General features: G+C 40.8%; 1 protein-coding gene across 1 annotated transcript in view; it reads left to right on the forward strand.

The window, feature by feature from the left end:
- LOC116514648 (dachshund homolog 1-like) overlaps positions 1-13,554 on the forward strand; it is a 430,376-nt gene that overhangs the window by 385,765 nt on the left and 31,057 nt on the right. The window contains 1 exon segment of the mRNA XM_032226263.1: positions 7,452-7,603. Within this exon segment, the coding sequence (XP_032082154.1) occupies positions 7,452-7,603 (152 nt within the window).

The raw sequence follows: 13,554 nt of genomic DNA on the forward strand, positions 1-13,554 counted from the left end.
GTCTTACCTTAATCACACTTTAGAGATTAGAAATGGCCAACCTTTGCTGCTTTGGAAGTTCTCCAAAGAAAATATTAAAAGCTTGGAAAAGCTTTTCCATCTTCTTCTGATTCATGGTTTTTAATAATGTACTTCAAAACAAAAGTGTGAACTTCCGAGAACATGCCTGACCTTTCCATGGAATAAGAAGTCATTGCCTTGCTCCAAGGGCTTATTCCAACTACCGACAGGATATGGTAAATGATGGGTGGTGAAATGGAAACTACAGTAAAAACACTTTGTTGCACAACTATTAGATTCGGTCTGGTAATGAACTCTTTGCATGAAAGACTATATCCATGTCTCTCCACCTTTGCCTCAAATTTAATTGTGATTTTTAGCCGCATCAGTGAATATCTCTGCAAACAGCTTTTGTAATCTTGGTGTTATGGAATGTATTCCAACAGCTTAGGAAATAATCAAATTTTAACTTCTACGATGAAAGGAAAGCTTCTTTTTTTTCTCTCCTTGCTTCTTACACATCTTTTCGATGAAGGGAGGAATGTTAAGATTTATATAGTGACTGAGGAGAAGTTGCTTAGTTTAGCATGCAGAGGATAGATACTTAAGGAAAGGCAGAAGGGAGGGAATAGATGGTTTTACTGCTTAGAGTTGAGGAAGGAAGGAAAGGATGGATGGATGGATGGAGGGAGGGAGGGAGGGAGGAAGGAAGGAAGGAAGGAAGTTTTATAGGAGGAAAGAAGATTAGAAGAGACCAACTTCTAAAGTGTCATTTGTGGAATGAAGTGATGATAGTAAGAAAAGAAGTCCTGTTCTTTTATTTCCCTTGAAAAATATATTTGTAATTTAGCAACCTGTGAAGAAACATTACAATTGCTAATCGAGATAGACCACGCTGTTGCTCAAAGACAGAAAAAGGGTAGTTAGTAGGTTGAAAGGTTGGTGGTTGGATTATCGGGGTTGAGTAACTTGGCATCCCAAGTTTTTCTAAATGTTGAAATTATCTAATTAAATAAAAGTCATGCTACATTTCAAAAATCAGCAAATGTGCTTCTTGCATGTTAGAGTGTAGTTTTGAGCTTGAAAAGTTGGAATGGCTGTCTCAGTTCAAAACCCTCTGTAGGAATATGGGCCGTGCAATACAATACAGATAAACTTTGACTTACGACAGTTCATTTAGGGACTGTTTGAAGGTACAAAGGCATTGAAAAAAATAACTTGTGACCATTTTTCGCATGACCATTGCAGCATCCCTGAGGTCACATGATCAAAACTCAGATACTTGACAACTGACTCATAGAGGGATCTTAGAATCCTAGTGGACAACCATTTAAATATGAGCCAGCCATGTGCAGCAGCTTCCAAAAAACCCAACACAGTTCTAGGCTGCATCAACAGAGGGATAGAATCAAGATCACCTGAAGTGTTAATACCACTTTATAATGCCTTGGTAAGGCCACACTTGTAAGACTGCATTCAGTTTTGGTTGCCACGATGTAGAAAAGATGTGGAGACTCTAGAAAGAGTGCAGAGAAGAGCAGCAAAGAGGATTAGGGGACTGGAGGCTAAAACATATGAGGAACGGTTGCAGGAACTGGGTATGTCTAGTCTGATGAAAAGAAGGACTAGGGGAGACATGATTGCAGTGTTCCAATATCTCAGGGGTTGCCACAAAGAAAAGGGAGTCAAACTATTCTCCAAAGCACCTGAGGGTAGGACAAGAAGCAATGGGTGGAAACTAATCAAGGGGAGAAGCAACTTAGAATGAAGGAGAAATTTCCTGACAGTTAGAACAATGAATCAGTGGAACAGCTTGCCTCCAGAAGTTGTGAATGCGCCAACACTGGAAGTCTTTAAGAAGATGTTGGATAGCCATTTGTCTGAAACGGTATAAGGTTTCCTGCCTAGGCAGGGGGTTGGACTAGAAGACCTCCAAGGTCCCTTCCAACTCTGCTATTGTATTGTATTGTATTTATGACAATTGCAGTGCCCTGGGATCATGGCATCAACTTTTGTAAACCTCTGATGAGCAAAGTCAATGGGGAAGCCAGGTTCATTTAACAACTATGTCATTGCTAATGGCAATGTTTCACTTAACAACTGTGTTGAGAAAGATCGTAAAATGGGACAAAACCTGCTTAACAAATGTCTCACTTAACAGCAGGAGTATTGGGCTCAATTGGGGCCTTTTGCCGAGGACTACAAGATAATTTACCTCAAGGGATGGATCTGGTCTTGTTACTCCCCTTATAGGCGCAATTCCATCAGTAAAAGGGTGAACATTTCCCACCTCCTCCTCCTTCTGCAGTCTTTCTGGGCATCGGGGATGGTCTGGATGGGAAAGATCAGTGAGAAATGTGGTGTCATAAACAAACATTGCTTAGGGATACAGACAAAGGTTTTGAGAACATGTGGTATCCTTTGGTTGTTTTTATGCAAAAGGAATTAAGCATCTTCATCTCTCACACCCTGTTAATGATTTGCTAGAAGCAAGGTTATGGCACTGCTCTGTTTAAAGACAGTCGTGCTATTTTTAATTAGTTCATATTTACAATACGGTGTCTTTTCCTTTAGGGGAAAAAAAAAACAGGACTTTTTCCCAAGTTTCTTTCAGTCATTGCTTATCTCGCATCTACAAATAGCCACTCTTCCTGTATATGAGATATGCATTTGTTTTCTTTCAAATATGTTCACCCGGAGTTTATTTCATGCAGGATATAAAACACACACAGACACACAGACACACACACACACACACACACACACACAAAGTCGCATTATGAAAGATTATTTGTCTTTAAGTTAAACATTCATCAAAATAGTTCAACTTGAGTTCAGTCCCTTCTTCTGACATTATAGGTCAGTATAGCTACTGTTGTTTCGGTTAGCGATTGTATAGAAAAGAATGTTGAATTCAGACAGGACTCATTACATGTGTACGAGGAACAAGTATTTCCTGGTTTTAAACTTGGGGGCACTCAGAAAGTGAAGAGAAAAACAAAGGATATCTCTCTCTCTCTCTCTCTCTCTCTCTCTCTCTCTCTCTCTCCCTCCCTCCCTCCCTCCCTCCCTCCCTCTTTCTCTCTTTCTCTCTCTCCCTCCCTCCATCCCTCCCTCTCTTTCTCTCTTTCTCTCTCTCCCTCTCTCCCTTTCCCTCTCCCTCCCTCTCCCCCCCTCTCTCCGGCACTCAGAAGAGAGTAAAGAGAAAAACAAAGGATCTCTCCCTTTCTCTCTCTCTCTCCCTCCCTCCATCCCTCTCTCCCTTTCCCTCTCGCTCCCTCTCCCCCCCTCTCTCTCCATTATACAGACACATTATTAATGGTAGGTATGGTTCCAACAGTTAAAAACCTCTCAAGCGAAAACAAGGTTGGCAGCTTTGATATAAAAGCACTGAAAAGCACCCCGAGATATTAAATAAGTGTCCCCCAAAGTAGTGAGAAAATACAGAATATCATAGAGATTGGTGATAGAGGCCACTTTGTGGTCTCATTTTCACTTTGCTTAAGCAAAATAAGAGTGGGAAGTTCCTTCTATAACCAACACTCTTTCTCTTGATGTTATTTGGATCTTTTTTTTATTAATTTTTGGTTCTTGTGGTCAAGAGTTGAGATTAAAATCAGATTTGCAGAAACAAAAAATGCTTCCTTCCTTCCTTCCTTCCTTCCTTCCTGCCTTCCTTCCTTCCTTCCTTCCTTCCTTCCTTCCTTCCTTCCTTCCTTCCTTCCTTCTGCCCTCCCGCCATCAATTCCAAGCAGCTTTCCATGCACTAAAAAACATTCAGGAATGGGCTTCAAAAATGTTAGCAGGGGTTCTCTGCCCGGTTGCTGTGTGCATGTGGCCATGGGGGGGTGGGTGGCCAAGTTGGCCTCCTGCACCACAGCAGGGCGGGGGCTTTTGTGCCCTTCCCGGGCTCAGGAGGCTTTTCTCGAGCCTCCTGGAGGATGAAAATGGCCTCCCCAGGCTCCGGAGGCCCTCTGGAAGCAGGAAATAGGCCCGAACATCCAGTAGGCCCATTTTTCGCCCTCTCTGAGCCTCCGTGCACGCCTTGGATTTTATCTGCATCAAAAATGGGCCACATGGGGACTCCTGGGAGGGGCTGGGTGGGCGGTGATCCAGCCAGGAATGGGATTTGGGGGTTCTCCAAACTGCATAAAATCTTAGCTAGAAGTTCTCCCAAACCTCTGCAAAGCCCCAGCCGCCCACCCCTGCATAAAACTCTACGTCTTCTTTTTAACAACACTTTAATTTGCAAAATTAAAACACTTGCTCATTCCTCAGAAGGCCAAAAATGAGACAAAACTTTAAACAGCTGCACTGGATTGGTGTTTAGCAGTAACTCAGCATAGATTATATATTTATTAAAATTCAGAAGAACTGCTTTCTTGCGTGAGTTTCTTTCTTCTTTCTTCTATTTCTGTATAAACAAAAATGTTAATCTTTTTCCCCTCAGTCTTCTGTGAAGTACAGAAGACTGAGGGGAAAAAGTACAGCTACTTTAGAGAAAACAATCAAAATGCATTATATTGGAAAAACTGGCGTTCTAGGCTAGCCGCAGTTATAACTTAATTATTCCTTTTCCTGTTTAAAGGTTTTCCCACAGTTCTCTACCTTTAATATTTTCCCCAAAAATTACAAAACAGAAGGACAGTTCCCCAAATTACTCTTTTAAAAAATAAATTACTGCCATCACTGCTGCTGTCAAGACTGCCATTACTAGCTATTGTCTTTGTATTGGAATGTTCTAAGTAAGATTATTTTAAACTACAACAAGAACCTCCTATCTGAACTTGTTGCCAAGAAAAATAGGGAAGAAACCTTGAAGTTCTTTTCAGATAAAATAGACTAGACTAGACTAGACTAGACTAGACTAGACTAGACTAGACTAGACTAGAATAGAATAGAATAGAATAGAATAGAATAGAATAGAATAGAATAAAATGCATTGGAATGCAGAATAGAATGGAGTGGAATGGAATGGAATAGAATAGAATAGAATAGAATAGAATGCATTGGAATGCAGAATGGAATGGAATGGAATGGAATAGAATAGAATAGAATAGAATAGAATGCACTGGAATGCAGAATAGAATGGAATGGAATGGAATAGAATAGAATAGAATGCATTGGAATGCAGAATAGAATAGAATAGAATAGAATGCATTGGAATGCAGAATAGAATAGAATAGAATAGAATAGAATAGAATAGAATAGAATAGAATAGAATGCATTGGAATGCAGAATAGAATAGAATAGAATAGAATAGAATAGAATAGAATGCATTGGAATGCAGAATGGAATGGAATGGAATGGAATGGAATAGAATAGAATAGAATAGAATAGAATAGAATAGAATAGAATAGAATAGAATAGAATTCTTTATTGGCCAAGTGTGATTGGACATACAAGGAATTTGTCTTTGGTGCATATGTTCTCAGTGTACGTAAGGAGAATTAAACATATTCATCAAGAATAAAAAGATACAATACTTATTGATAATCAAGGTTACTAATAAGCTATCAAATCATACTAATAAACAAATAAAACAATATACATTGAAAGATACAAACAACATGGTTATAATCGTAAGTGGGAAGAGATAGATACTAGGAAGGAAGGGAATAATAATAGTAATACAGTCTTAGTAAATTATTTGAGCGTGTTGTGGGAATTAGTTGTTAAGCAGAGTGATGGCATTTGGGGAAAAACTGTCCTTGTGTCTAGTTGTTCTGGTGTGCAGTGCCCTAAAGCGTTGTTTTGGGGGTAGGAGTTGAAACAATTTATGTCCAGGATGTGAAGGGTCTGTAGATATTTTCACAGCCCTCTTTTTGACTCATGCAGTGTACAGGTCCTCAGTGGAAGGCAGGTTGGTAGCAATTGTTTTTTCTGCAGTTGTAATTATCCTCTGAGGTCTGTGTCTGTCTTGTTTGGTTGCCGAGCCAAACCAGACAGTTATGGAGGTGCAGATGACAGACTCAATAATTCCTCGGTAGAACTGAATCAGCAGCTCTTTGGGGAGTCTGAGCTTTCTTAGATGGCTTTTTTTACTGACATTTTTTTTCTTATAGATTTATAGATTTATAGATTTTATTAGTATTTGTAGGCCGCCCTTTTCCCTGAGGGGACTCAGGGCGGCTCACATAAAATCGGGGAAGGGGAATACAGACGTTAAGATAGAGACATATAATAAAATGGTAAACAACATACATTCATCATTCGGGAGGGGTAACTATCCTTGTCCCCAGGCCTGACGGGCGAGCCAGTTCTTAAGGGCTGTGCGGAAGGCCTGGACGGTGGAGAGGGTGCGAATCTCTACGGGGAGCTCGTTCCAAAGGGTCGGGGCTACTACTGAGAAGGCCCTCCTCCTTGTAGTTGCCAGCCGACATTGGCTGGCCGATGGAATGCGGAGGAGGCCTAATCTATGTGATCTTATTAGTCGCAGGGATGTAATTGGCAGAAGGCGGTCTCTCAAGTATCCAGATCCACTGCCATGTAGGGTGTTCTTAGTTCATTAGATGAACTATGCTGTAGTTTTCTTTATGTATAAACATCATTTAATTGTAGAAATTCTTACGCGGTGATGAAAAACAAGAGTCCGTATTCAGAAAAACCGAAAGCTTGGTAGTATCTATTCCAAGTGGATTTCCTAATTTCCAGATTCTGAACACAACTTTGGAATATGTTGTAGGGCAAAAAGAGACCAAAATGTTCACATCTCTAAGATGTCTGTTGGAATGGAGATCATCTCTTCAGAAATGGGCAGCAGCCTGGGGCTGCTGAGTCCCATCCCCTACTCGAATGGGCATGCGTGTTGAGACCTTTTAGACTGTTTTGTACTGTTGTTTTGTTTTTATTGTGGTTTTCCTTTTTGTATCGTCCTTCCACCCCCCTTGGTTTTGTTAGCCGCCATGAGTCCCTCGGGAATAGAGTGGCATACAAGTCAAATAAAACCTAAACTTAATTGAGGAAGAGTATTCACTTTGTTGTTCTTGATGAAGGAGATAGTTGACTCTGGTCAACGCACAGAATAATTTGAACATAAATCATAAGTAGTCCGTGTAAAATATGTATCATAGCAAGAAACATTCCACTGTCCACACAGACAGTGCGCAGGCTCAAATGAGATAATTGGGAACTTACTCATAAAGCCAGCCTAAATATATTATCACAAGTATGTGTGAGATAATATTAGTTTTAAAAAGATTCTATGGCACTGTAAACTCAGTCTCATTAGAGGCTGCATTTAAAAGGCTTATAAAGTTACTCATTAATGCTATCTGGTTGTATCTCCACCGCTTTTTCATTAAAGAAAATTCAGCAGAAAGCACTTTCTCCCGATAGCAGGAACCAATTTGCAATAAATGTTCTGGAAATCACTAGGGAAGCCATTACTGAGGTCTAATAAAAACAGACAAGCGTAACTTGTTCTATATTTTTGTTTCAATCACATACAGATGAGACCCCGCTTTCCACACCAACCACAAGAGACAGCCTTGACAAACTTTCGCTAACTGGCCACGGTCAACCTCTTCCTCCCGGCTTCCCATCTCCTTTTCTATTTCCTGATGGATTGTCGTCCATAGAAACCCTCCTGACAAATATCCAGGTAGGTCACCACAGAGCAAGGCAGAAAAAAAAAGGTGCTGGGAACAGATGTCTTTCGTTTCAACTAACACTTCCTTCATTTGAACTATTTAAAGGCAGCAACGTGATCAAACGAGTTTTTCAAATCCACTTATTTTTCTTCTTTTTACAACTCTTTAATTCCATTATTCGGGGTGGAGTCGGGGTGACGGAATGTTGATGAGCATTTACTGGCCGTCACACTTCTTGACACCTACATGGAGTTCACAGTAGATATTTCCTCTGTGCGGCCTGATAAAGAAACATCTTTCATTGCCTAGGATTGAACTTCTGAACCTTCCAAGCGAGAGGTGAGCATCTTCACCTCTAGACCTTCACCGGTCTAAAAATCCACAAAAACGCCACTTGTAAAATAGGCTTCGTGGGCAAATGTGCTGCTGAGGCTTTGGGGATTCTTCTCTGTTGAACAATAAAGTTTCCCAGGGATCATCCTAAACTTCACAGAGGGCACTCAACTGACGGAGCCTTTTGGAATGAAAAGTTTCAGATGGCATTGATTGACCTGCAGAAATGTGCCTTTAATAAAAAGCTGCTTTAAGAATTTGGGTTTTAAAGAAATGTGTTTGAGGATAAAGATAAGGGAGTTACTAGGTTTTCTCAAAATTTCCTAGGAAGGATTTGAAGTTTTAAGCAAGCACAGGGGATATTAGGCAGAAAAATCCCTAGGGAAGTTACCTGCACATTTATGGATCTTGCCTATCTTAGGTGGATTTTTTTTTTTTACAGTCATCTGATTCCAGGATGAAGCAAATAGCTGAGCATAACACTCCAAATAAAACTTTCCAATACCTCCCTAGTTTTAAAAGAAGAACTAAGTATAAACTAGGAACTTCCCTCCTAGTATGAATATAATTTCAAGTTGCTAGTATTGGAAGCGACAGGAGAGGGGCATGGTGATCTAGTGGTGAAGACACCGGTCTTGAGAGTTCCACCCTAGGTAGCAGCAGAAGTTTCTCTCCTAGGGTGCAAAGCAGGGCTGAGTTCTGGCCGGCGTTACTGCTGGTTCGCTTGTGTGCGCTGAATGTACATTGTGCACGCATGCGCAGTTCAATAGAAATTGTTCTGCGGCAGAACAATTGGACAATCTGTGGCAGAACAGATGGCGGCAGTGATGACGGCAACTGGGGAACCAGTTCAGAGGCGTCTCTAGCCTGGATTGCTGCTGGTTCTGCGACCCAGGCCAGCATGCCACTACCAGTTCAGCTGAACCGGTAGCAACTCACCTCTGGTGCAAAGAAAAAAAAATCTGTTGTGAACTTTGTGTGATGCCAGGAAGGGCATCCGGCCAATAAACTCTCAGCTCCAGCCAGGTGCTCCAATTCTACCCTGAATTAAGGGATTACAGAGCTGTCAAAAGGAAGGTTTTGTATTAAAAGAGACAAAATGAGAGAGTGGGAGGGAGGGACGGAGGCAGTGGTGAGATTCAATTAATTTAACAACCGGTTCTCTTCCCTAATGATTTCTTCCAAGAACCAGTTCATCAAACTGCTTAGAAAGTTAACAACCGGTTCTCCAGAACTGGTACGAACTGGCTGAATCCCACCGCTGGAGGGAGGGAGGGAGGGATGGAGAGAGAAGAGAGGTAGGGAACTTAAAATAGTTTGGAAGCTTAGTTTATACTGTTAAAGTCCTGTAAGACTACGGAGCACCACATTAAGACTTTAATAGATTCAGGTAGATTGGGGTATCAAAGATTAATATATAATAAACCATAAAAAATAGCATTATGTCTCTCTATGAAAAACGGGAGCGTAATTATGTTCATAAATTTGTAAGATTCCAGACATGAGAGGTGTACAAAATTAATAGCTGGTTTGAGAAAGGATAAAAGATATTTATTGTTTCTGTGTTATTATTTAGCCCTACACAGGGAGATACCTAATTCAATCTTATTATCCAAATGAAGCTGAAAATTGAACCGCAAAGCAATAGCCGAGCCAGAATTCCTCTAACTTGGCAAAGTTCTCTCCAGCTTCCTGTCTGAGAACACTTTTGTTAGCCAAGGGAGACACCTGGCCATCCATTCCCCACCACCACACACACACAAAAGAGAATTCTGATGATAGAAATGTCATTGAGGGCAGCAGTAACAAACTTAGGGTCTCTAATGGGGAATATCAAGGCAGGGCAGAGGCATTCTGATTCACTGGCAGTTGGTCCATTCTTCTACTTGTGGTATGCTTCCAGGCCTGGGAAATTTAAAATTTTCCAGTCAAAGTAACATTTTGTGGTTCTTTTGAGAGCTTTTCAGAACTTGTGACTATCTGAATATGATTTCACTTAGAGCCAGGGGTGGGCTTCCAAAATTGCAGTAATGGATTCGCTACCCCATTGCTGGGTAGGGCAACAGGAGCCGAGGTGGCGCAGTGGTTAGAGTGCAGTACTGCAGGCCACTTCAGCTGACTGCTAACTGCAGTTCAGCGGTTCAAATCTCACCGGCTCAAAGGTTGACTCAGCCTTCCATCTTTCCGAGATGGGTGAAATGAGGACCCAGACTGTGGGGGCAATATACTGACTCTGTAAACCGCTTAGCGAGGGCCTAAAGCCCTATGAAGTGGTATATAAATCGAACTGCTATTGCTATTGCTATGACCATGGGGGTCCTTTTTTTTGCTCTTGTAGTCAAGAGTTGAGATTAAAATCAGATTTGCAGGCAAAAAAATCCTTCCTTCCTTCCTTCCTTCCTTCCTTCCTTCCTTCCTTCCTTCCTTCCTTCCTTCCTTTTTTCCTTCCTTCCTTCTGCTATCCTGCCCTCAATTCTAAGCAGTTTACCATGCAGTAAAAAACATCCAGGGATGGGCTTCAAAAATGTTAGCAAGGGGTCCTATGCCCGGCTGCTATGTGGGCGTGGCCATGGTGGGCGTGGTTTAGTCGGCCTCCTGCACCCCAGCAGGGGGGGCATTTTTCACCCTCCAGGAGGGTGAAAACTGCTTCCCCCAGGCTCTGGAGGCTCTCCAGAGGCCGGAAACAGTCCCATTTCTGGACTTCTGGAACTTCCATTAGGCCTGTTTTTAACCTCCCCAAGCCTCCGTGCAGGCTCTGCACTTACTTGGCATGATGAATGGGCTGCGTGGAGACTCCGAGGAGGGGAGGGGTGGGCGAGGCCAGCCAGGAGTGGAATTTGGGGGGGTCACCAAACCGCACAGAATCTTCGCTAGAGGATCTCCCGAACAAAGAGTGAAGATCTTCTAAAAGACATTTAAGTCCAGCTTGAAATTGGTGCTAAAATAGCCCTTACTGAATTCAGTAGAGCCCACTGTATTTGTATGCAGACCTAGATAGGATGTCCTATGTCTGGATTGGAGAAGGATCCAAATCATGGTTTGTTGGTTCTGAACCAAGGATATACATAATAGCTTAGCTTGACCATGTTGGTTTCCTTATGAACAAGGTTTCCAACCAACACCCTGTAAAATGGCATAAATGGTGCCTTTAGATTCATTTCCAGAGAGATGCTTCAGATAGCAAATATAGTTTTGATCTGCAATTAGAATAGGATAGAATAGAATAGAATAGAATAGAATAGAATAGAATAGAATAGAATAACAGAGTTGGAAGAGACCTTGGAGGTCTTTTAGTCCAACCCCTTGTTTAGGAAACCCTACACCACTTCAGACAAATGGTTATCCAACATCATCTTAAATACTTCCAGTGTTGGAGCATTCACAACTTCTGGAGGCAAGTTGTTTATTAATTCATGAAGACACTTTTCAGGGGAGCCTGGGACATGATCCAGTTGCCTTAAAATGTTGTAAGAGTTCTAACAGCCACCACTCCGGAATTATTTCTGAAGTTTTACACACATTGTCCTAAAAATGCTTTATTCTTCAAGAGGCAATTGGACTTTCTTGTTTTTCTTTGAAGATATTTCGCTTCTCATAAGAGCTGAAGAAGCTTCTCTTAGATGAGAAGGATAACGTCTTCAAAGAAAAAGAACAAGGAAGTCCAGTTGCCTCTTGAAAAAAGCACCTTTAGCAATAGCAATAGCAGTTAGACTTATATACCGCTTCATAGGGCTTTCAGCCCTCTTTAAGCAGTTTACAGAGTCAGCATATCGCCCCCACAGTCTGGGTCCTCATTTCACCCACCTTGGAAGGATGGAAGGCTGAGTCAACCTTGAGCTGGTGAGATTAGAACCACTGAACTGCAGATAACAGTCAGCTGAAGTGGCCTGCAGTACTGCACCCTAACCACTGCGCCACCTCGCCACCTTTGGGACAACAATGATCTGGATGACTGAGATAAACACATTAGACATCTTCTGTCTGTCTGTCTGTCTGTCTGTCTGTCTGTCTGTCTGTCTGTCTGTCTGTCTATCTATCTATCTATCATCTATCATCTATCATCTATCTATCTATCTATCTATCTATCTATCTATCTATCTATCTATCTATCTATCTAAATGTGTGTGTGTGTGTGCGCGCGCGCGCATGTGTGTGTTTAGGCATAACTCTGGAATACTTCAAGCAATTTAATCAAACTTGGTACACAGATACTTACCCTCTGGAAACAAATACTGTGGGGAGTAAGACACCCCTAACACCCCTTGGGGTGTGTGTTCTGTTAAGATATAACCTGTTGTGCCTTAAAATGACTTCTACTGTGCAGCACAGTAGAATTGCCGTGGTAATGGATTCACAGTACTCCACAAGGGGGCTCCCTCTGGTAAGGGGGAAAATCCAACATTAGAAATTTCGTTTGGCTGGACATTTTCCCCCCTATAAATAAATACCTGGGCAATGCCAAGTTATCAACTAGTGTCTTATAAACAGCTGAAAGACTTTGCATTCTGCCTTCTACCACATGGATATTTTACATTGGGAGCATATTTTCCAGGTAGGATTTGGAAGCAAATAAAACTTGCTAAGGGAGGAATTGCAGGTGTCACTGACTTGGTGGTCCCCAGAAATCCCCAAAGCAAAAGTTTATGATGAAGATATTCTCGGGGGGGGGGGGGATCCACTCCCAATTTTAGATATAAAGACATCAACAGATATACCAACTAGGGTGAGAAATAAACTTTAATTCTGTTTTTCAGGAAATGAAAGAGAAGATAGTGAGGAGATAGGACGTTCTTTAGCAATAAAGAGCAGCTACACTTTATTAAACCGTCTTGTGTTCATACTTTTGGTGGGCTTTAAATTGGAATTACGTTTAGCTTCTGTTAATGATTTGCAAATGAATTTAAGTGTAATCAATAAATGCATCAATTCATTCTTAGAGTAATATAATTGATCAACTAAAAATAATTCAGCGTCCTATTATTAATTCATGGTTTATACGTAATGATATGTATGTATACAGAGCTGGGAATGCCGAATAAATTTCACTTCTTAATAATCTGAAGATCTGCTGTAAAATAGAAGCATATTTGTTTTATAAACAAAACAAGTGCTAATGATGTGACAGTTTAAATGTAGTCTGAAGGATGAAGTCATGAAGATAAAACAAAAGAATGATTGTGTTTGTATGTGGGAAGTTTCTATTCTGCACGATAATTTGCAAACATTAAATCAAACAAAAGCTGCAATTTTATTCCCACAATTTTTATCTGGTATTTTTGAGATGTTAATAAAAGGGAAAAGCTAACAGGTTCTTTACTGCTGTTTACTTGGGTAGGTATGACTTACAGAATAATGAATTGGTTGGTTACATAGCGTTATCGAGAGATTTCAAATGATTTGTTTAAATGATTTACTGGCAATTTAAAAATAGTAGTTAGAAACAAAAAGGGGGTAGGCCAGTTCAACTTATGACTTTAACCTTGTTTTGTTTTAAAGTTTGATTTTAAAAAAAGCAAAATACAAAGGAATTATTCTATAATACCTATACCATGCTTTACAGTAAAATAGAAAACTATTTTCAAAGAAGTCATTTATCTTTTTTTGAACACACAGACACACAAACACAAAC

Source organism: Thamnophis elegans, chromosome 11 (genome assembly GCF_009769535.1).
Source record: "Thamnophis elegans isolate rThaEle1 chromosome 11, rThaEle1.pri, whole genome shotgun sequence".
NCBI lineage: Eukaryota > Metazoa > Chordata > Lepidosauria > Squamata > Colubridae > Thamnophis > Thamnophis elegans.